Source organism: Octopus sinensis, linkage group LG23 (assembly GCF_006345805.1).
Source record: "Octopus sinensis linkage group LG23, ASM634580v1, whole genome shotgun sequence".
NCBI lineage: Eukaryota > Metazoa > Mollusca > Cephalopoda > Octopoda > Octopodidae > Octopus > Octopus sinensis.
The window spans coordinates 26,349,863-26,374,862 of NC_043019.1; the positions used below are offsets into that span (position 1 = coordinate 26,349,863).

Below are 25,000 nucleotides of genomic sequence, written 5' to 3' on the forward strand. Positions count from 1 at the left end.
GCAGTAACGATCACACTTGAATGGTGTGCTCAATGTGCCATCGGCACGGAGGCCAGCTTGTTGCTCTGGCAACAATCTCACTCATATGGTACTCTTAGCACTCCACTAGCAACGGATGCCAGTCACCGAATTTGATTTCGACTTTGATTTCACTTGCCTCAACTGGTCTTCGCAAGCAGAGTTTAGTGTCCAAAGAAGAAAAGGCACATGTCTTATAAAAATGATCTTTGTCCTGACTAGCAGATGGTAGAGTTGGTGTACAGAGCCTTGGTAATATAATCCATTGTCTGTCTTCAACAGGAATATGAAGTGGCATTAGCCACTCACCTATGTTCCCATCAGTTCAAATAGCAAGTCGTTCCTCACAACAAAGTCAATAATCCATGTTTGTGATGACATTGTGTCCTCACCCATTTATTAAGAGGACTTTTTTAAGTAGCCTAGTCTCACTGGTTGCAGTAATATCTATTGTAGCACCCAAGTTCATTGGCTTTATGATTAAACTTTTCACTACGGAAATCAGATTTGTCCTCTCAAAATTTTACCATTACTCTTTTACTGCAGAAATCAGATATATCCACCCCAAATTCCATTACCCTTTTACTGTGGAAAGTAGACATATCCACTCAAACTTCCATTTTCCTTTTACAGTGGCAATCAGATATATCCACTTAAAATTCCATTAGCCCTAACTGCAGAAAAGTAGTTTTATAACCAAATCCATCTTTTGTTGAGGAATGTCCTGTTTAAAGCTATTTTTGGTTGAAATATGTCAAGTTTATTGAGTCCACGTGACTTGCAGGAAATACCAGTTCTATTTTCTTTTGGTAGATATTTAACATCATTACGGGAATAACCACGAGATTCAATGTTGCAATTAAAGGATTAATTATCCGTCAAATGTAAATAATGTACATAATTCCTCATCTCTTAAATATAGAACTGTAATATATATCATCTTCATCATCATCATTTAACGTTCGTTGTCCATGTTGGCATAGGTTGGACAGTTTGACTGGGCTGGCACACTGGAAGGCTGTGCCAGGATCCAGTCTGATTTGGCATGATTTTCTATGGCTGGATGCCCTTCCTAATGCTGACCACTCTGGGAGTGTAATGGATGCTTTTACGTGCCACCAGTGTGAGTGCCATTTGCATGATACCAGTATCTGCCATGCACATACTCACATACATATATACAAGTCTTACTATATGTATGTTCTTGTAATGAAATAGTTATGTTTTAAGATGTGGTTCAAAAACACTGCATGCAAATGCAGAGAGAGAGAGAGCAAGAAAGAAAGAGAGGGAGGGAGAGAGGGAGAATAAAGAAATGAAATAGCTAAAGATTCTGAATTATCTTAATTGTCTCTCTAATGATCCAAAGGCTGCCATAAGTTCCATAGTAAATAGTGTATCCTCCCATATATCATCACTCTTTCCTAACCATGAAATCTTTAATCAAACTGCTAATTTCTGTAACAAAGCTTTAGTTTGGGTCAGTTATAAAGAGAAAAGAATTTCTCCACAGGAGTGCTGTGTGGTAAGTAACTTGCTTACTGACCACATATTCCAGGTTCAGTCCCACTACGTGGCACCTTGGCAAGTGTCATCTACTATAGCCTCGGCCTGACCAAAGCCTTGTGAGTGCATTTGATAGATGGAAACTGAAAGAAGCCTGTTGTGTGTGTGTGTATATATATATATATGTTTATGTGTGTGTCTGTGTTTGTGTGTGTATGTTTGTCCCCCCCACCATTGCTTGACAACTGATGTTAGTGTGTTTACATCACTGTAACTTAGCGGTTCAGCAAAAGGGACCGATACAGTAAGTACTAGGCTTACAAAGAATAAGTCCTGGGGTCAATTTGCTCGACTAAAGGCAGTGCTCTAGCATAGCCGCGGTCAAATGACTGAAACAAGTAAAAGAAAAACGTAATTGTATGACGTCTGTAAACAATAAAGTTAATTTAATTAAGGTGCGAATTGCGTTTGACCCTCTGGTCGATAACTAACGAGGAATTGATAACCTTCTGTGTTTGTCTCTCGTTTGTTTGTACATTTATTATAATATGTTTTTGACTTATTTAAATGGAACACCACGTATGGTTACTAAATTTGTTTACAAATAAATAGTTCCATATTTCCATGACATCTGTTCCTCTCTTTCTCTCTCACCCTCTCTCCTTCTATGCTTCTATCTGTCACATTCCTTTTCCTTCTCTCTTTGCTCTCTGTCTTTCCCTCTGCTCTCCACCACTTTTCTCCTTCCTCCTACTAACATGTGACCTATGGTCATCATCTTATCTTCTTCCTTTTTACACTGACCACCAAAGGAAGCAGTTGCATTTTCTCTTGTCTCCCACTCTATTCATCTGCCTTTGCTAATCCTTTAATCCCGGTGTTAACCATATTTTTGTCCCCTGTCTGGCCCCAAGAGTGTATTCTGTTTGTATTCCCACATGGTTGTTTATTTCAGTTTGTTTGTATTCCCACATGTCATCCTGTTTGTTTTCATCTCTGTTCTTCATCCATCCATCATCATTCATCATTGTTCGACCGTGGTCGAGACAATGGAATTTACCATGCTACGCCAGACTTCACGGTCCATCATAGCATTACGGAGGTCCTGTTGCTGGAATCCTGTATCCCTGGAGATTACATCAGGGTTGGAGAGTGTGCGCCCTCTGGTATCGCGAGTAGATGGCTTCCAGAGGAGAAGAGTAGAAATTGCCTCGTTTTCAGCTCTACAACAATGTCCAGCAAACTGGACTCTCCTACCTTTCACAAGAGATGACACAGGTGGTAGTTTCCCATATATTTGCATTTTGGTTGGATGACGCATCCATCCATCCACGCATTCATCTGTCCACTAATTGTCTTGTCTTGAATTACATTTATTCCACGTTTGTATACTCTTTTACTCTTTTACTTGTTTCAGTCATTTGACTGTGGCCATGCTGGGGCACCACCTTTAGTTGAGCAAATCGACCCCGGGATTTATTCTTTGTAAGCCTAGTACTTATTCTATCGGTCTCTTTTGCCGAACCGCTAAGTGACGGGGACGTAAACTCACCAGCATCGGTTGTCAAGCAATACTAGGGGGACAAACAACACACACACACATACACACATATATATATACATATATACGACAGGCTTCTTTCAGTTTCCGTCTACCGAATCCACTCACAAGGCATTGGTCGGACCGGGGCTATAGCAGAAGACACTTGCTCAAGATGCCACGCAGTGGGACTGAACCCGGAACCATGTGGTTGGTTAGCAAGCTACTTACCACACAGCCACTCCTGCACCTGTATGTTCACTTTCTGTATCATATTCTTTTTTGTTTCTTCATTTTTTGTCATATTTGGTCCCTTGTTTTTTGGCTTGCCATTTTCTGGCAGTATTTTGTCCGTCTTTACATTCTGAGCTCAAATTCCGCCGAGGTCGACTTTTCCTTTCATCCTTTCGGGGTCGATAAATTAAGTACCAGTTGCATACTGGAGTCGATCTAATTGACTTCCCCCTCTTCCCAAATATTTCGGGCCTTGTGCCTAGAGTAGAAAAGAATATTATTGTTAAGGCATGAAATTGTGCTTGACCCTCTAGCCAATAACTGGTGACCTTCTGTGTTAAAAATCCTCTCTCATTTCATTAAACTTTCTCCTTTTCATCATCATTATCATCGTTTAACATCCATTTTCCATGCTAGCATGGGGTGGATGGTTTGACTGAGGTCTGGAGAGCCAGCGGCTGCCCCAGGCTCCAATCTGATATGGCAATGTTTCTTACAACTGGATGCCTCTCCTAACACCAACCACTCTGAGAGTTTAGTGGGTGCTATTTATATGGCACCAGCACAGGAGCCAGTCAGGCAGCCCTGGCATTGATCATGATCAGATAGTGCTTTTTACGTGCCACCGGCACGAGAGTCAGTCACGGGGTACTGGCATCGGCCACGATCAGTTGGTGCTTTTTACGTGCCACCAGTATGGGAGCCACTCAGGCGGACCTGGCATCGACCATGTAAAGATGGTGCTTTTTACAGGCCACTGGCACAGGAACCAGTCAGGGGGCACTGGCCACAGCTATGATATTGGTTTTACTTGAATCAACAGGTCTTCTCTCTATATATTTTCAATACTTCTAGGTTATTAACGATAAACTATCTCTCTCTCTATCATATTATATACAATGTTCACTTCCACCACCACCACCACCACCACCACCACAACCCACTGCTTCTTTTTGAGTATTTTATTAAATATTTTATTAGTTATTGTTTGCCATACATTGATACTTCGAAGATGACTTTTTGTTTGTGCATATTGGAGTTGAAGAATGGATATTCTATATCTAACCATGATATTCTAATGATTTGATGAGCTAGCCTTCTATACCTGTATTAGCCTGTAAAATGTAGAATTATTCTATGTAATTGATAACATATACACTAGTGCAGACATGTAAAATATATTATACACTAAGATGAATTATTTTTCCATAATGCTGGATGCGAAATGATCATAATCTTATGGATATTAACTTGTGAAATAAATATATTTATTTTATACCTCCTGAATTTCACTTATATTGTGTGTATTTATGTGTGTGTGTGTGTGTGTGTTTGTATTTATATATTTTAATATTTCGCTTAGGCATAGTGAGACTAAGGTGCAGGAGTGGCTGTGTGGTAAATAGCTTGCTTACCATCCACATGGTTCAGGGTTTAGTCTCACTGTGTGGCACCTTGGACAAGTGTCTTCTTCTATAGCCTTGGGCCGACCAAAGCCTTGTGAATGGATTTGGTAGACAGAAACTGAAAGAAGCCCGTCGTATATATATATACACACACACACACACACATATATTTATATGTTTGTGTGTCTGTTTGTCCCCCCAATACCGTCGCTTGAGAACCGATGTTGGTGTGTCTACGTCCCTATAACTTAGCAATTTGGCAAAAGATATCGAAAGAATAAGTACTAGGCTTACAAAGAATGAGTCATGGGGTCGATTTGTTCGACTAAAGACGGTGCTCCAGCATGTCCGAAGTCAAATGACTGAAACAAATAAAAGAATTAAAGAATATGTAGGTATCGGTATGTGAGAATGTCATGCGTATGCATGTATGTATACATACATTTATATGTGTGTGTGTGTATGCCTGTAATTATATATATGTTGATGTGTATGTACATCTTGGCTCTCTACATCTGTATACATCTTCATATGCAGATGTTTATCTCTGTCTTAGTGATGCTGCCAATTCCCATATTAATAGCGCTACGTGCTCAGCCATTCGTATCTGAATTACTTATAAATTTCTCAGATTCTGGTTCTACAAGAAGCAGCTTCTTTGTTTTTAAGACCTACACCACCAGTTAATTGTGACGTGTTGTAAATCAAGGACTATCTGTTTATATAGCTGTGAACATGTGTGTGTGTGTGTGTGTGTATCTTTATGTGTTTCTGTTTATGTATATGTTTATGTATATGTATGTCCATGTATATATGTGTGCGTGTCTCTGTGTGTGCGGCTGTATATTTGAATGTTTCGTTTTCCTCAGTATAGAAACACTTTACGTTAAGGCTCTGATGAAGCAGTAGCAACCCTCTGGCACTCAATTCTGGAGCATAGGTCCTTGTAGTAGAAACAGCTGTAAGCTAATGAATGTGATTACATAACTCCTGTTCTTTTGTCATTCATTTATTATCATTAATATGCATGTACATACGTTGTATTAATATATTTACACACACACACATACACGTGTGTCTGTGTGTGTGTGTGCATTTTTGTGTGTAAATGTATATGTGTATGATGTATATATGTAAGTGTGTGTATGTTTGCATGTGTGTGTGTGTTGTTTGCATGTGTGTATGTGTGTGTGTGCTTATGAATTTTTGTGTGTATGTTTGCATGTGTGTGTGTGTGTGTATTTTTGTGTCTAAATATATGTGTATGATGTATATATGTGTGTGTGTGTGTATGTTTGTGTGTGTGTGTATGTTTGCATGTGTGTATGTGTGTGTGTGCGTATGCATTTTTGTGTGTAAATATATGCATATGATGTGTGTGTGTGTGTGTATTCACAGATTTGTGAGAAGAGTATTTAATGCTTGAAGAATTGATCATTGATGTTGGTGGGAAAAGTATTGATGAGGAGACAGAGATGCTGATCACAAGAATCTCCATCTCTTACTGCATTATGCTGGCTGCCTGCATCATTGCATCATTGACTTGTATAATTCAAACCTGGAATCAAGCTACCTGTTGATGAAGTAGGAATAATTAAAAATGTATATAGGTCATTGTTTGGTTAGTCAGCATGTCAATTTAGCTAATAACAGAGATATGTTTGAGACAGGATAAAATATTATGATGACGATGGTGATAATCATGGTGTTGGTGATGATGACGACGATGATAATGAGGATGATGATCATGATGATGACGACGATGGTGGTGACGATGATCATGATCATCATCATGACAATGATGGTGATGATGATGATGATGGTGATGATCATGATGATCGTGATGATGATGACGATGATGGTGATGATGGTGATGATGACGATGATGATGGTGATGATCATGATGATGATGATGATGACGACGATGATGATGGTGGTGATGATGATCACGATGGTGAAGATGACGATGGTGGTGATGATGATGGTGGTGATGATCATGATGATCATGGTGATGAGTACAATAATAATGATGATGATGATGAAGCAGATAATAAACAATTGCAATATTAGTAATAATATTAGACAGCATTTAAGGCGGTCAACTGGCAGAATCGTTTGCACACCAGGCAAAATGCTTTGTGGTATTTTGTCTGTCTTTATGTTCCGAGTTCAAATTCTGCCGATGTCGACATTGCCTTTCACCCTTTCAGAGTTGATAAAATAAGTACCAGTTGAGTACTGGGGTCGATGTTATCGACTTAACTGCTCCCCCAAAGTTGCTGGCCTTGTGCCAAAATTTGAACCCAATATTATGACCACTACTGTAACTGGGGACAGGGGCAGCAGGGGCGGTCTGACCAAAGCCTTGTGAATGGATTTGGTAGACAGAAACTGAAGCCTGTTATATATATACACATATATATATACACATATATATGTGTGTGTGTGTGTGATTATAATAAAGGGTACCGAAGAGGCACCACCATGCCAGAAATAGCAGTCAGAACTGACTCTAAAATCATATCATATATTCATATAGCACATTTATCTTTCCCCCTGTGCTATATGAATTCATGATGTGGTTTTAGAGGCAGTTTTGACTGCTATATCTTGCACGGTGGTGCTTCTTTGGTACCCCTGATTATAATTATTTTTATATTCGTAGCATTCCGTTGGTTATGACGACGAGGGTTCCAGTTGATCCGATCAACAGAACAGCCTGCTCATGAAATTAACGTGCAAGTGGTTGAGCACTCCACAGACATGTGTACTCTTAACGTAGTTTTCAGAGAGATTCAGCATGACAGAGTACAACAAGAGTGGCCCCTTTGAAATACAGGTACAACAGAAACAGGAAGAAAGAGTGAGAGAAAGTTGTGGTAAAAGAGTACATCAGGGTTCACCCCCACCCCCTGCTGAAGCCTCGTGGAGCTTTAGGTGTTTTCACTCAATAAACACCCATAACGCTCAGTCTGGGAATTGAAACTGCGATCCTATGACCACGAGTCCACTGCCCTAACCACTGGGCCATTGCACTTCCACATCACCATCATCATCATTGTCATTTAACATCCACTTTCCATGCTGGCATGGGTTGATTTATATTATTATATATCTATAATAATTATTACTTATATGGTTTTTTTTTCCATGCTGGCCACTTGACATGACTTTTATTTTAAATAATGCTCGTATCCTCTCTCTCTCTCTCTCTCTCTCTCTCTCTATATATATATATATATATATATATATATACATGTGTCAAAAGGATGTGTTATAATACTATTCCACAGCCATACCGACAATCCAACATACCCCCATCATCAGCTGCCCCACTGATATCATTATGGTTTTAACACCTGGTATATATATATATATATATATATATATATATATATATTATCATCATCATCATTTAATGTCCATCTTCCATGCATGCGTGGATAGGGTGGTTGACAGGTGCCGGCCAGGTAGAAAATCTACCCTATGCTACTGAGTCTGTTTTGGCGGGGTTTTTACGGTTGGATGCTCTTCCTAACACCAACCACTCTGCAGGAATGGTGGTGCAGACAAGAAATATAGGACTCATTAGTTTTCACAGTTTTTTTTTTTTTTTTTTGTGGGAAAGGAGCTGTTTACATGTGTTTTCGATGGCACATTCATTGAAAGCATACAAAATAACATAGTAAAAAAAAACCCTTGAAGCAAAACCCCACTGCTGGGAAACTCAGACCCCCCCACCAACAGGTCATGGGTAGTCTAGTCTAGTATATATATATATATATATAGGTGCAGGATGGCTGTGTGGTTAAGAAGCTTGCTTCCCAACTCTGTGATCTTGGGTTCAGTCCCACTGTGTGGCAACTTGGGTGTGAGTCTTTTATCTTAGCTCCAGGCTGACCAAACCCTTGTGAGTTCATTTGGTAGACGGAAACAGAAAGACGCTCATTGTTTATATCAAAGTCCAAAATAAAGTCCCTTCTTGTCTTGCATTTTCCATTGCCCTTGATTAAAGCAACAGCATCACCAGTATGGTGCTGTTTAACATTTCCATTTGAACTGTTGGAGAAGGATTTGTCGGACTTGTACTTTTGAAAGGCCAAAACAACAGGGGAAGAAATATTTAATCTTTGCTAATCTCTTTAGATGAATTAAACATAAACTGGCGACAGATGGTGAGTTTGGCCACAGATGGAGCACCACAGAATGGCAGGCTATGATTTAAGTGTTGTGTCCAGATTAAAATCAAATCTCCAGCCTATAAATGAAGATCTCCATCTTTGTAGTATGAACTGCTTTATAAATTACTCAATGATGTGCTGCAAAACTCTGAAAATGGACCATGTCATTGATATCACTGTAAAAAAAACAGTTGATTTTATATTCTTTATCTTCTGTCTGTTACTTGTTTCAGTTGTTAGACTGTGGCGATGCTGGGGCACCACCTTACTCTTTACTCTTTTATTTGTTTCAGTCATTTGACTGTGGCCATGCTGGAGCACCGCCTTTAGTCGAGCAAATCAACCCCAGGACTTATTCTTTGTAAGCCTAGTACTTATTCTATCGGTCTATTTTGCTGAACCGCTAAGTTACGGGGAAGAATTTTCCCGCTGAATGAATCGACCCCCCAACCAAGGACTTATTTTTTTAAAGCCTGATTCTTTTTCCTTTCTGGTTGCTTTTGCTGAACCTACCACTAAGTTGTGGGGATGTAAACAAACCAACACTAGTTGTCAAGCAGTTGCGGGGAACAAACACAGGCATACATTTATGTGTATGTGTGCATGTGTGTGTACTCTTTACTCTTTTACTCATTTCAGTCATTTGATTATGGCCATGCTGGAGCACATATATACATACATACATACATACATACATACATACATATATATATATATATATATATATATATGACAGGCTTCTTTCAGTTTCCGTTTACCAAATCCACTCACAAGGCTTTGGTCGACCTGAGGCTATAGTAGAAGACACTTGCCCAAGTTGCCATGCAGTGGGACTGAACCCGGAACCATGTGGTTCATAAGCAAGCTATTTACCACACAGCCACTCTGTGTGTAATTTTTGTTGTCATCAGAGTATGTGTCCCTTGTTACTCACAGCTTCTGGTTACCATAACAGTCCTGGGTGATCACATCCCAATTCATTTCTTTTTTTTCACTAAGCAATTTAAAAAAAAAATAAACAAAATATTTTTAAAACCCCTCCCCCCAGCCCATTTGGAAGCTCTATTTAATAGGTCATGTTGTAGTCAAGCTATTGTTATATATTGAAATGATGTCAGTTTTACAAGCAAAATATTAATAACAATAGTTGATATATTCTTTTGCTTTTTTATTTGTTTCAGTCATTTGACTGTGGCCATGCTGGAGCACCGCCTTTAGTCGAGCAAATCGACCCCAGTGTTTATTCTTTGTAAGCCTAGTACTTATTCTATCAGTCTCTTTTGCCGAACCGCTAAGTTTCGGGGACGTAAACACACCAGCATCGGTTGTCAAGTGATGTTGGGGGGACAAACACAGACACACAAACATATATGCACACATACACATATATACATATATATACATATATATATATATATATATAATATATATATATATATGATTGGCGTTAGGAAGGGCATCCAGCCGTAGAAACACTGCCAGATTTGACTGGGCCTGATGAAGCCTTCTGGCTTCACAGACCCCAGTAGAACCGTCCAACCCATGCTAGCATGGAAAACGGACGCTAAATGATGATGATGATGATGATGATGATTGGCTTCTTTCAGTTTCCGTCTACCAAATCCACTCACAATGCTTTGCTCGGCCTGAGGCTATAGTAGAAGACACTTGCCCAAGGTGCCATGCAGTGAAACTGAAACCGGGACCATGTGGTTGGGAAGCAAGCTACTTACCACACAGCCACTCCTACGCCTATGTTTCACTATTTATATATTCAACTATTCACCAGATTTCGTCAAGAAATATATCCTCATAAAAATATTTATTAACACAGTTCGTATTAGTCCTGAATGACTAATAATAACATTGGGTTACTGACTCACACCTGAGATTTGTTTCAGACTAACAAGTGGGTGTTGGACCTTCGATTCACATTTACATTTGCTTATCAGGTCATGGCAGTTTGTTTATTCTACAACCACCCTGAAACCCATAACCCTTTAGCATTCAGATTATTCTCTTAAATTCAATCCTTATTCATTCACATGGTTTCGAATTAATCATGCATTATCTTGTACCTTTGAGATTTTGATAATGGGATTGTTTGTTTTAGAATTTATTGTCAGGTAAGTGTGAGAGGCCAGACATAGCCCATTAGAACACAAAACAGGTTGAACACTTTAGGTCACATATGGTCAGTTTAAATGCTGGTCAGTGTTAAAATGTACCGGACTTTAGCAAGTATATATTTTGGTGCTTTAACCTTTGACTCTGTAATTAAGCTTCATGGTCATTCCCATAACGATGTTAATTATCCATCAAAAAATAGAACTGATATTTTCTGTTTCTGCGATGCTTTTTCAGTATCCCCTGTGGGTACGGATTTTCATATCCACCTCTAAATACATTTGATTTTTGCTCAATAAAGAGATATTTGATGAAATATGTGAAAAAAACAATTAAGAAAATCTGAAAAATTGTTATTTGTCAAAAGTGCCACTGAGGATGTCTTCATTTCTCGCAGCATAAGGAGAGATTTTCAGAAAAGCCATGGGGTAACATTACTTTCTGCAGTTAACAGTTGTAAGATTTTGAATGGATATATCTGCTTTCAACAGTCAAATGGTTAAACGCTACACCTATTCATGGCTATTCAGAGGGTATTGGTTCCAAGCATATTATCAGTTTTGCTCTAACATTTTTACTTTTCGAGATTCAGAATGCCTTACCTCTTTATATTCTTGATGTATCAACTTATATGTGAAGGCACATGGCTTAGTGGTTAGGGTTTTTGGCTTTCAATCGTAAGGTCCTGAGTTCGATTCCTGGTGGCACGTTGTGTCCTTGAGCAAGACACTTTACTTCACGTTGCTCCAGTCCACTAAGCTGGCAAAATTGAGTTGTACCTGTAATTCAAAAGAGCCAACCATGTCACATTGTGTCACACTGAATCTCCCTGAGAGCTAAGTTAAGGTTACGCATGTCTGTGGAGCACTCGGCCATTTGCATGTTAATTTCACAAGCAGGTTGTTCCATTGGTCAGATCAACTGGAACCCTTATTGTTGTAATCAACGGAGTGTCAATATCCACCTGTGTTTTGAAACGAAGGGCCACAGTAGTACTTCACATGTCAAGGCATTAGAAGTTACCCCTATTCCTGGATATATTTCGAGGGCTAATTCAAAACTCAAAACATTGCATTAGTACTTTACCCTTCTAAGCTCTAATTATCAATTAATCTATTTTCTTTCTTCTTAAATAAAAAAATAACAATATTGATGCAATCAATATTTTACATATTAATTAAAGCAGTGAGCTGGCAGAACTGTTAGCACACTGGGTAAAATACCTGGTGGTATTTCATCTGTTTTTATGTTCTGAGTTCAAATTCTACTGAGGCCGATTTTGCCTTTCAACCTTTTGGGGTCAATAAAATAAGTACCAGTTGCGCACTGGGGTTGATGTAATCGACTTACCTCCTTCCCAGAATTGCTGACCTTGTGCCAAGATTTGAAACCAACTCTTTACATACTCTTAAACAAATATACTTAAGTAAGTCAGTTTATTTCAGTGCAAAAAGCTTAGAGTAAAAGCATTGAACAAAACAAGTGTTTGCTTTGGCTGTTTATGCAGTGAATTCCCCGAGACTAAGTTTAGAAAAACTTGGAGACATTTAATAGTGTCACCGAGATAAGAAAGCTTATAAAACATTGTTATTCCTTGACACTCAATGGTCTGAGTTCTCAGCATGACGTCGGTTTGTTCTAACTATTAACACCTGATTGTCAACCATTAGGCAGACGACTAATCGAAATTAGTTGATGACATGCTCTTCAGTGTTAATAAGCTTCTCTGTAACTTGAGCATGAAGGTCCATTATCTCCATGGTTATTTCAATCACCTTCGAGAAAAGCTTGGCGGTTTAACCCCTTACCCGGCAGAAACGAATATATGCGTTTTGACCGAAATCGTTTTTTTCTATCTCTGGCGAGTTAACTCGTCAAAAGACAGACTCGCCAAAATCGACAGCAAACGAGTTCCTTTGTCTATTATAAACTCTTTTTTGACATATACGAGTATATTCGCTCACTTTATACGTCTGGCAGTGACGATTTCTGCCACCTTTCGCTTGAGTAAGGCATTGAAGACCGAGTATGATTTAGTCACCTGGAGACAGTCGAAGGGTTGGAAGGCACATTTTATGAATAGAAGTATTCACTTTGTTTTTATGTTGTTTTTTTTATACCTTTATATTATAACCCCACCATGTCGATAACCAAATAAAATAACATGATTTTTTGTAAAAGTAATATGATTTATGAAAAAAACGGGTTAACTCGTTTCTGCCCAAAGCGATAATTTAAAATCAATATTATTGAATTAAAATTCATAATAAATAAGGTTTGAAATATACCTCGAAATCACCATTCAAAACATAGTAAAATAAAACAATTAAAAAATATGTCTGAAAAAATACATTTATTTTCAAAATAATTGTTGGAAACTGAAAGAAGCCTGTCGTATATATGTATATATATATATATATATATGTGTGTGTGTGTTTGTCGCCCTAGCATTGCTTGACAACCGATGCTGGTGAGTTTACGTCCCCGTCACTTAGCGGTTCAGCAAAAGAGACCGATAGAATAAGTACTGGGCTTACAAAGAATAAGTCCCGGGGTCGATATGCTCGACTAAAGGCGGTGCTCCAGCATGGCCGCAGTCAAATGACTGAAACAAGTAAAAGAGTAAAGAGTATAGTTTTACAGGAAGGTAATAAAAAAAAATCAAAGTATAAAAGATTGTGTTTCAAACATGAGTGAAATGAAAACTCCCTTACTCAAGAAGCAGATAAAGGTTGGCAACATGAAAGGCATCCGGTTGTAAACCACTATGTATTCTTCTAACCCATACAGGGTAAAATGGGTGTAAAAAGTAAACAAAAGTAGGTGCTGAAGTGGCTGTGTGGTATGTAGCTTGCTTACCAACCGCATGGGTTTGGGTTCAGTCCCATTGCATGGCACCTTGGGTAGGTGTCTTCTACCATAGCCCCAGGACAACCAAAGCCTTGTCTGGCATGCTAACGATTCTGCCAGCTTGCCACCTTAATAATAATAATAATAATAATAATCCTTTCTACTAAAGGTACAAGGCCTGAAATTTGGTGGGAGGAACTAGTTGATCACATTGACCCCAGTGCATAACTGGTACTTATTTCATCCCCCCCCCCCCAAGGATGAAAGGCAAAGTCATCCTTGGCGGAATTTGAACTCAGAATGGCTAAGATAGATGAAATGCTGCTGAGCATTTTGTCCTATGTGCTACCAATTCTGCCAGCACACTGCCTCGATAATAATAAAATGTTAAAATACTGACCACATAGTCTTCTTTCCCTGTCCTTGACCATTGGGCTGTGACCATCCTATGGTACCATTTTCATGGAAAAAAAAAAACATTTGCCTTCTGTTTGTATTTAACTTTTTTGATTAATCTAGGTTAAATAAAGTGAGATCACAGCCGTAGCCTGTACCAGTGTCTTATAACCAGCCCATTTAAAAAGTACCTTTAAATTGTCGGGCTCCCCATGCCGGTGGCACTTAAAAAGCACCATCCAAATGTTGCTGATGCCAGTCCCACCTGACTGGCTCTCATGCCGGTGGCACGTAAAAAGCACCATTTGAGTGTGACTGATGCCAATGCCACTGGACTTGCTCCCATGCCGGTGGCACATAAAAAGCACCATACAAATGTGGCCAATGTCAGTGCCACCAGACTGCCCTTCCGTGCCAGGGGTACGTAAGAAGCAGCATTCAAGCGTAGGCGATGCCAGTGCCACCTGACTGGCTCCCGTGCTGGTGGCACATAAAAAGCCCCCACTACACTCTTGTGGTTGGCGTTAGGAAGGTCATCCAGCTGTAGGAACCTTGCCAGATCAGATTGGAGCCTGGTGCAGCCTCCTGGCTTTCCAGTCCCCAATGAAACCATCCAACCCATACCAGTATGGAAAACAGACATTAAACGATGATGATGATTAAATAATGGAATGAGAAATATGGAACACTTCAAACATAATTTTTGATATATTTATTCATTTTCTGTTTGCATTCTTTTAAAAAATGTTTTCTACTAAAACTTTATATTTCTGTTATATTGTTTATGTTGCCTTTTCTCTTTTATTTTTCAGACTGTTTCTGGCAGCGAATAATCTGATTTTATGGAATGGACTACCTTTTTATATTCTAGAAAACCTCAACTGACTGACTCCAGTGAATTTACTAATAAAAAAAGCTTACCAAATCTTCTGAAAGACTGGTGCTATAAGATACACACGCATGCACACACATACTAACATGATTAATATCTGAAAGAAAGACCAAAAAAAAAAAAACTGTTTTTATGATTCCTTATTGTTGTGATTCTATGGCATTGCTGTTCAATGCCAATTACTGACTGGTCATCCTTGTTCCAGCCTTCATCATAATGATATTCACAGAATGGTTTGCCTCAGTGAAGTAATTCTGTCACCTTTACATCCGACTGGAACGATTGAAACTGAAATTTTTTGAAGAGATATCTTTGAGAATTTGTTGGAAGAAATTCCTCTACCATGTTTCTTGTTGGCGAGACATTTTAACTTGTGTAGCTTGAAGAATTAGCTGTATTCGCAAAAATGGATTCTTCAAGAGACATTGCCAAAACAGAGATGTCTGCAAACATCCTGGAAATTCCGTTTGATTTGAAGATGAGTTCTAGCCGAACCATTCGGTCGAATAAGACTGCAGCAAACAACTTCCGAGAATATCTGAGGGAGAAAGGATTTAACGAGAAGTTTGAAAACTTTGATGTACCAACATTGAACAAGAGTCTTGGAAATTTCTACATCGATGCCAGGCAGGCTGATGGCACTCACTATAAAGTGAACTCTTTAGAAAACTTTCGATATGGATTAAACCGATACTTGAGGTCAGCACCTTATTTTAGAAAAATTGATATTATCAAAGATAATGAGTTTTCCGATGCCAATCAGTTTTTCAAGGCAGCGATCATGGAATTGAAAAGACTTGGTAAAGGCGATGTCGAACATCATCCAGTGATAACAAGTGCCGACCTAAAGTCTTTGTATGAATCTGCTTACTTTGACCCGAGCACACCGGCCGGGTTATTGAATAAGGTTCAGTTTGACATACGCATGTATTTCTTTCGACGGGGAATGGAAAACATGTCCAAAATGACGAAATCGACATTTGCCGTCATGAAGGATCCAGAATCTGGATTGAAAGTTGTTGTCAAAGTGGATGAGTTTGGATCCAGTCCGAAAGAGAACCAGTCTGAAAGCATAACTGGGGTCATGCCGGAGTCAGTGGGCAGCCGTTTGTGTCCGGTGAAGTCGTTTCAACTGTATCTGAGTAAACTCCATCCGGACTGCGACAGACTTTGGCAGAGACCAAGAGAGAATTCATTCTTTGATGATGACATCTGGTACTGTCGATCTGCTGTTGGTGAGAAAAACTTGGCCAAATTCATGTCTGGTCTGAGTAGAACATGCTCTCTGTCCAGAACGTACACTAACCATTCAATAAGAGCTACTGGGGCAGCCATTCTACGGAAATACTTTGAATCAAATATGATAATGGCTGTGATGGGACAGAAGTCAGCTTCTTATCTCTCTGGCTATCAGCGTATTAGCAACAAGGACAAGATCTCTATGGGGCAGGCAATTACGGCAAACCTTTGCAGTGCAGAATCGTCTGCGGACAACTCGTTTGCAGACGAAGAGAAAAATACACAACAGGTAAGGAAATCTTCCAGACTATGTGGTTTATTGATCTCATATATGTTATTGATTGTATATTATTGATTCCAGGAAGAATGAAATGACAGAATCAGGAGAGAGTGGGATTAAAGGTTTTATATTTTATTCTTTTACTTCTTTCTGTCATTTGACTGCGGCCATACTGGAGCACCACCTTGAAGGGCTTTAGTCGAACAAATCGACCCCAGGACTTAATTTTTTAAGTCTGGTACTTATTATATCAGTCTTTTTTGCTGAACTGCTAAGTTACGGGAATGTAAATCTAAGATCAATGTCATTCCACCCATGACCTTTGCAGCTTTTTGTATATCTCAGACTACATTGGTCAGTATACCCTTCCTTTTTTAAAGATAAAATGGTGTGCTTTGAAGAAATTTGACTGCTATTTCTAATTGACTGAAGGACCATATAGATGTCTTGTTGACCAGTGGAACAAGTTAACATTACTTTGTTATTTAACCTTAGGTCATCCCTAATTGAATAGGTCCATGATCAAAATATTCATTTTTCTGTAGTCCTTGTTGAAATCTTACTTAACATGATTTTAATTTTCAAATATCCAGAGTATGGACCCTCTTCATAGTAATTGAAGCTGCTAGAAATAGCAGCCAATCTCTCTGAAACTACACTCTAATGTCTTGAAATTGGAAAGATGCCTTGGGAAATGTAGTCCTAGATACACTGTGTCACAATAAAAGGACAGAATGTTCATATCTGGAATGCCTTAAAAAACAATAATATCCATTTAGATCACTGGCAAGGGGATACACACACACACACGCACGTGCGCACACACACACACGCACACACACATACACACATACACACACATACACACACACGTTGGGCTACTTTCGGTTTCCATTTTCCAAATATGTTCACAAGGCTTTGGTCAGCCGAGGGCCATAGGAGAAGGCACTTGCCCAAGGTGCTGTGTAGTGGGACTGAACCAGAAACCATGTATTTAGAAAGCTTCTACTGTGTTATTCTACTTCCATGTCACTGTGACATTCACAAATCCTGTCTGGTTTCAAACATTGGTTTATCTTCCCAAAACACCCGGTCCGTCTAACATACCATTGGCCTGTATTTCTTCCTTCCCCTCTTCATAACTGGTTGACAGTTATACGTCTTGTAGGTCACCAATGGAAGAAGGAAGCCTCCATATCTTGCTTGCTTCTCCACTTTTTCTCCTGTCTCTGAGACCAACTCTTCTACTCAATCCCTGAATATTATTCTCTGGCGAGTGGAATATTCTTCTCCGAGGAAAGATTTGCAAAGAGTTTTTCCATTCATTTACGAACTTGCTATTATTATAGCATTTATAGCTTTGAGATCCAGTTCAAGCGTGGCTGTGTGGTAAGAAGCTTGCTTCCCAACCACATGGTTGCAGGTTCAATCCCACTGCGTGGCACCTTGGGTAGGTGTCTTCTACTACAACCTTGGGCTCACCAAAGTCTTCTGAGTAGATTTGGTAGATGGAAACTAAAAGAAACCTGTTGTATAAATATATATATATATATATATATATACACACATCATCATCGTGGTCATCATCATCACACACATACATATATACACACATACACACATTATTAATATCTATCTATCTATCTATCTATCTATATTAAAATTATAAGTTTTGGCTGCTATTTCCAGCGTGGTGGTATCTCTTCGATACCCTAACTTATGATTTTAATTATAATTATTACCTTTGAAGGTTTTTATTCTTATGCTGGCCATCTGATAAGATTGGTATTTAAATAATGATCTTATCCTTATTATATATATATATATATATATATATATATATATGGAGGTGCAATGGCCCAGTGGTTAGGGCTGCGGACTCGCGGTCGTAGGATCGCGGTTTCGATTCCTAGACCGGCCGTTGTGAGTGTTTATTGAGCGAAAACACCTATATATATATACTAGCAGTATCGCCCGGCGTTGCTTGGGTTTGTAAGGGAAATAACTATATAAGCATTTTTAGAGAGTTACTTCCCTTATAGATGCCAATTCGGGCTTTCTTAGCCATTTCTGTTTTGGTGTCTTCAAGCCATGAAGTCGTTGTTCTAAAAGAACGCTGGTCTCCTTGACAACGCTTTACGACATTGATTTCCTTACACTCCCTTCCCCACAGCTTCACGAGGGAGAAGCAAACAGGTGCAGGTGTGACCATGGACGCCAACTCCGCTGCCATCGACACACGAAAAATTATGCATTAAAATGGAATAAAAAATGATGTTAAATTATTTTTAAAATCGTAGACTCATCGTAGTCGCGCGCTAATACTCAAACGGGCTCGATATGAATCACGACTATAAGATACCCGAATTTGGTTAAACTGCACCGCAAAATGTGGGAGTAGTTAGGAATCTAAATCGAAGGGGACAGACACTCACACAACTACAGTTTTATATATATAGATATGTATATATATATCATCATCATCATCATCATCATTTAGCGTCCGTTTTCCATGCTAGCATGGGTTGGACGGTTCAACTGGGGTCTGGGGAGCCCGAAGGCTGCACCAGGCCAGTCAGATCTGGCAGTGTTTCTACAGCTGGATGCCCTTCCTAACGCCAACCACTCCGAGAGTGTAGTGGGTGATTTTATGTGCCACCGACACAGGTGCCAGACGAGGCTGCGAACGGCCACGCTCGGATGGTGTTTTTATGTGCCAACCGACACAGGTGCCGACGAGGCTGGCAGACGGCCACGCTGGATGGTGTTTTTATATGTGCCACCGACACAGGTGCCAGATGAGGCTGATGTATATATATATATGTATATGTATATATGTATATGTATATATCTATATGTATATATATAATTATATATATATATATATATATATATTAGTATGTATTAGTATGTATTATAGATATGTACAAATGAGAAAGGTGTGCTCAATCTAAATTTCTCTGTTTTTGAGAATCATCAGGAGCACGTATCCACTAGCAACCACATGCTTGGTGTGTATGTGTGTGTGTGTTTGCAAAGACAAGTCATGAAATCTGCTGATGATACACTTTGGCTTACTGACACTTTTTTTCAGCATATGTTTACCTCCACCACAACTACTACCAGCAGCACCACCACCACCACCTTCACAACCTCTTCTGCCATCATAACCACTGCAACTAACTTCACCACTGCCACCACCACCACCACCACCACCACCACCACCACCACCACCACCACCACTACTCATGCCATCATCACTACTACCACCTCCACCTCCACCCTCACAACTTCTTGTACCATCATAACCACTGCTACTAACTTCACTGCCACCACCACCACCACACCACCACCACACCACCACTACTACTACTACTACTACTACCACCACTACTACTACCACCACCACCACTACTACTACTACTACCACTACTACTACCACCACCACCACCACTACTACTACTACTACTACTACTACTACTGTACCACCATTACTACTACCACAACCACCACCCCACCATCATGACAACCTCTACTACCGCCTTCACAACTTTACCATCATAACCACTGCAACTAACTTCACCACTGCACCACCACCACCACCACCACCCCACCACTACTCATGCCATCATCACTACTTCCACTACCACCTCCACCTCACCCTCCACTTCTGTACCATCATAACCACTGCTACTAACTTCACTGCCACCACCACCACCACCACACCACCCACCACTACTACTACTACTACTACCACCACTACTACTACCACCACCACCACTACTACTACTACTACCACTACTACTACCACCACCACCACCACTACTACTACTACTACTACTACTACTACTACTGTACCACCATTACTACTACCACAACCACCACCACACATACACCCTCTACTACACCTACTATACCGCCTTCACAACTTTACCATCATAACCACTGCAACTAACTTCACTTCACTGCCACCACCGCCACCACCATTATCATCACAACCTCTACCACCGCCTTCACAACTTCTCTCCGACCGTCATAACCATTGCTACTAACTTCATCACACCCCCACCCCCACCACCAGCGCTGCCGCCACCATCGCCACCCCCCACCAACCACCACTGCCACCATTCTATGTCACTGTTGCTATTTAATTATTTACTATTGTCCATATATATATATATATATATAATATATATATTATATATACTATATATATATATTGACGTTTTCTCTGCTTGTTTATTTTTCATTTATTTTGGCTGCTGCACCTGCTGCACCTACTGCACCAATAGCAACAGCGGTAGCTTGTTGTTGTTGTTGCTGTTGTTGTTGTAGTTGTTGTTAAGTTATCAAGTAGCAAAAACGGCTTCAAGTTTCTTCAATGGCAGTGTATTATTCATGTGGCTAAAATATATATATATATATATATATAAAAAAAACCCAGAAACAACAAAAAAATATCCCCCCCACCAAAAAAAAAAACAGCAGCAGCAGCAACAACAACAGTATTTTAAATGTGATGATGATGATGATGATAATGATGAGGATGATAATAAAGGGGACACTGGAAGGATTGATTATGACTCCATTGACGATCTTGTTGACGATGATGATGATGATGATGATGATAGTGATGATGATGATAGTTATGATGATGATGATAGTGATGATGATGGTGATGGTGATGATGATGATAGTGATGATGATGATGATGATGGTGATGATGATGATGATAGTGATGATGATGATGATAGTGATGATGATGATAGTGATTTTAGTGATTATGATGATGATGATGATAGTGATGATGATGATGTTGATAGTGATGATGATGATGATGATAGTGATGATGATGATAGTGATGATGATGATAGTGATGATGAATGATGATGATGATGACAATGATGATGATGATAGTGATGATGATAGTGATGATGATGATGATGATAGTGATGATGATGATGATGATAGTGATGATGATGGTGGTGGTGATGATGATGGCTGTAGTGGTGGTAATGGTTACAGCAGAAGGCTTGATGATGTTGACAATGATGATATTGGTGGTGGTGGTGATGATGATGATGTTGATGTTGGCGATGCTGGTGGTTGTTGGTGGTGATAGAAATGTCTGACTTGGAGAGACAGAACATAAAGGGACATAACTGTTTACGACAATCTATTGAATTTGTCGTTGTGTTGATGGTGTGATAAAAGTCCATTCTAAGTCGGAGTGACCGTTGAATTGATTTACTTAACTTTAGTGTCTTTAGAAAGAGGTAGTGAGCTGGACAATTGCTGAAATGACCAGAAGGTTATTTCTATCCCTGGCCTTGCGTCATGTCCACAAACAAGGTACTTGACCGTTTTGTTAACAGGTTTGTTGAGAAACTACCGTTATTCCAATTAATTTTGATAACAATGTCATTAGGCGTGGCTATATGGTAAGAACTATGTAAGAGGTTTATCGCCTCATTGTGCTGAAAAAATAAAAAAATAAAAGGAACAATGTTTTAGAGAAGCGAAAGTCGGCGGATGCTTTTCGTCTTCTCCCATCCTTATCATCCTTGTATCATCATCATTCATCCCATTAATGTCTGTGTCCAGCCCGCAAGCTTCTCTCTGTGTGCTGCCCTTGTGGCAAATTTAATAAAATGAAGAAGCTTGCTTCCCAACCACATGGTTCTGGGTTCAGTCCCACTGCATGGCACCTTGGGCAAGTGTTTTCTATTATAGCTTCAAGTTGGTCAAAGCCTTGTGAGTGGTTTTGGTAGATGGAAACTGAAAGAAGCCCATCATATATATATATATATATATGAAGTAACAAACTGAGGAAAAGAAATCCCTCAAAGGGGTGTGTTAAACATCCAACTCACTGAACCAAAGACCCTGAAGTGGCTATATATATAATGGAACTGTGATTATGTATATCAGAAAAAATATATATGTCAAACAATTTGTTGGCTTTTTATTGTTTTTATAAATAAATTATTGGCTTGTCAATAGAATATCTCTATATATAATTTATATATATATATATGTATATATATATCATCATCATCATTGTTTAACGTCCGTTTTCCATGCTAGCACAGGTTAGACAGTTCGACTGGAGTCTGAGAAGCCAGGAGGCTGCACCAGGCTCCAGTCTGATCTGGCAGTGTTTCTACAGCTGGATGCCCTTCCTAACGCCAACCACTCTATATATATATAGAATATATAGATAGATATATATCAATTATAAGGGCACACAAATTTTTTCTGCCTGCTAGAAGTAAGAGTTAAAACCCTCATTTAAACCACCAATAATAACACTGAAAATTATGACAGAAAGCCAACAGTAGTCAGGTGAATAGTTCAAATAAAATCTTTCATGTATATATATATTTATGTGTGTATGTTTGTCCCCCACCCACACGCCATTGCTTGGCAACCAAGTAAAAGATAAAAGATTTACTGTAACAATAATAATCCTGTCTACTCTAGGCACAAAGCCTGAAATTTTGGGGGAAGGGGCTAGTCGATTAGATCGAACCCAGTGCGTAACTGGTACTTAATTTATCGACACCGAAATTATGAAAGGCAAAGTTGACCTCGGTGGAATTTGAACTCAGAATGTAAAGACAGACGAAATACCTGTTTCTTTACTAATCACAAGGGGCTAAATACAGAGAGGACAAACAAGGACAGACAAACGGATTAAGTCGATTATATTGACCCCAGTGCGTAATTGGTACTTATTTAATCGACCCCGAAAGGATAAGTCGACCTCGGCGGAATTCGAACTCAGAACGTTACGGCAGATGAAATACCGCTAAGCATTTCACCCAGTGTGCTAACATTTCTGCCAGCTCATTGCCTTAAAAGGATAAACGGCAAAATCGACCTTGGTGGAATTTGAACTCAGACTGCCTGGCATGCTAGCAATTCTGCCAGTTCGTTGCCTTACTGTAACAATAATAATGTCATATTGATTAGTGTTAAATTGATCGTTTAGAAGCATATTTCCCAGTTTTCCTAATAAATTATTGTATGAAGCCTGAATATTTCAGAATCTGACATTTCAACAACACTAGTGGACTTCTCCACAGTTTATCCTACAAAGTTGTTTATCTTTAATATGTTTACATTATTAACACTGTCATGTGACCAAAATACTGTTCTGGGAGATTTATATATGTCACATTCCTTCCATGTTTTCATTTCACTAAAGTTAAGCACCAACCATGGTTTATAACATATTTTTATTTTCGTTTTCCTTTTGTTTTTTTTGTACGTATGTCAAAATATGGAGAAGACATTCTATGTGAGATGTCATTTAATTTTTATTGGTTATTATTTTATGTTGGTCACCTTCTCCAATGCCCTCTCTCCTCTCAAAGGATCTTTGTCTTGCAAATTACTTGGTGAGAGTTGCACCAGGCCCCAATTGTCAGTTTGGCATGGTTTTTGCAGTTGGATGATGTCCTTCCTAATGCCAACCACTTTACAGAGCGTATGGGGTGTTATTGCAAGTGGCACTGGCGCTAGTGTTTTTTACATGGTTTCTTTCAGTTACATCATCATCATCATCATTTAGCATCCGCTTTCCATGCTAGCATGGGTTGGACGGTTCAACTGGGCTCTGGGAAGCCAGAAGGCTGCACCAGGCCCAGTCTGATCTGACAATGTTTCTATGGCTGGATGCCCTTCTATGAAATCCAGTTATAAGGCTTTGGTCAACCGGAGACAGTACTAGAAAACACTTGCCCAAATTGCCATGCAGTGGGATTGAATCCAAAATCATATTGTTGGGAAGCAGACTTCTTACCACACAGCTACGCCTGACATCATCATTATCTCTTAACATCTGCTTTCCATGCTGGCAGTGCAGGTGCCACGTAAAAAGCATCCTGTCCACACTGTAAAGTGGTTGACGTTTGGAAAGGCATCCAGCTGTAAAAACTTTGCCAAAACTGACCTCCCCTGTGCTGGTGCCATGTAAAGATCACTCAGTCCACTCTGCTGGGTGATTGGTATCATGAAGGGTATCCAGCCATAAAAACCATGCTAAAGCAGACACAGAAGTCTGGTGTTGGGTCAGCTTCAGTCAACCCATCCAATCCATGCCAGCATGGAAAAGCAGATGTTAAGAGATGATGATGATGTCAGGTGTGGCTGTGTGGTAAGAAGTTTGCTTCCAAACCATGTGATTTTGGATTCAATCCCACTGCATGGCACTTTGGGCAAATGTCTTCTACTACCGTCTCCGGCTGACCAAAGCGTTGTGACTGGATTTCATAGAAGGTAACTGAAAGAAACCATGTAAAAAGCACTAGCGCTGGTGCCACTTGC

At 39.5% G+C, this 25,000-nt stretch overlaps 1 protein-coding gene across 1 annotated transcript in view; it reads left to right on the forward strand.

Annotated features, from left to right (window-relative positions):
- LOC115223428 overlaps positions 1-25,000 on the forward strand; it is a 50,921-nt gene that overhangs the window by 7,949 nt on the left and 17,972 nt on the right. The window contains exon 2 of the mRNA XM_029793967.2: positions 15,071-16,678. Coding sequence (XP_029649827.1) covers positions 15,557-16,678 — 1,122 coding nt within the window. The 5' untranslated portion in view covers positions 15,071-15,556. The remainder of the gene's footprint in view (positions 1-15,070; positions 16,679-25,000) is intronic.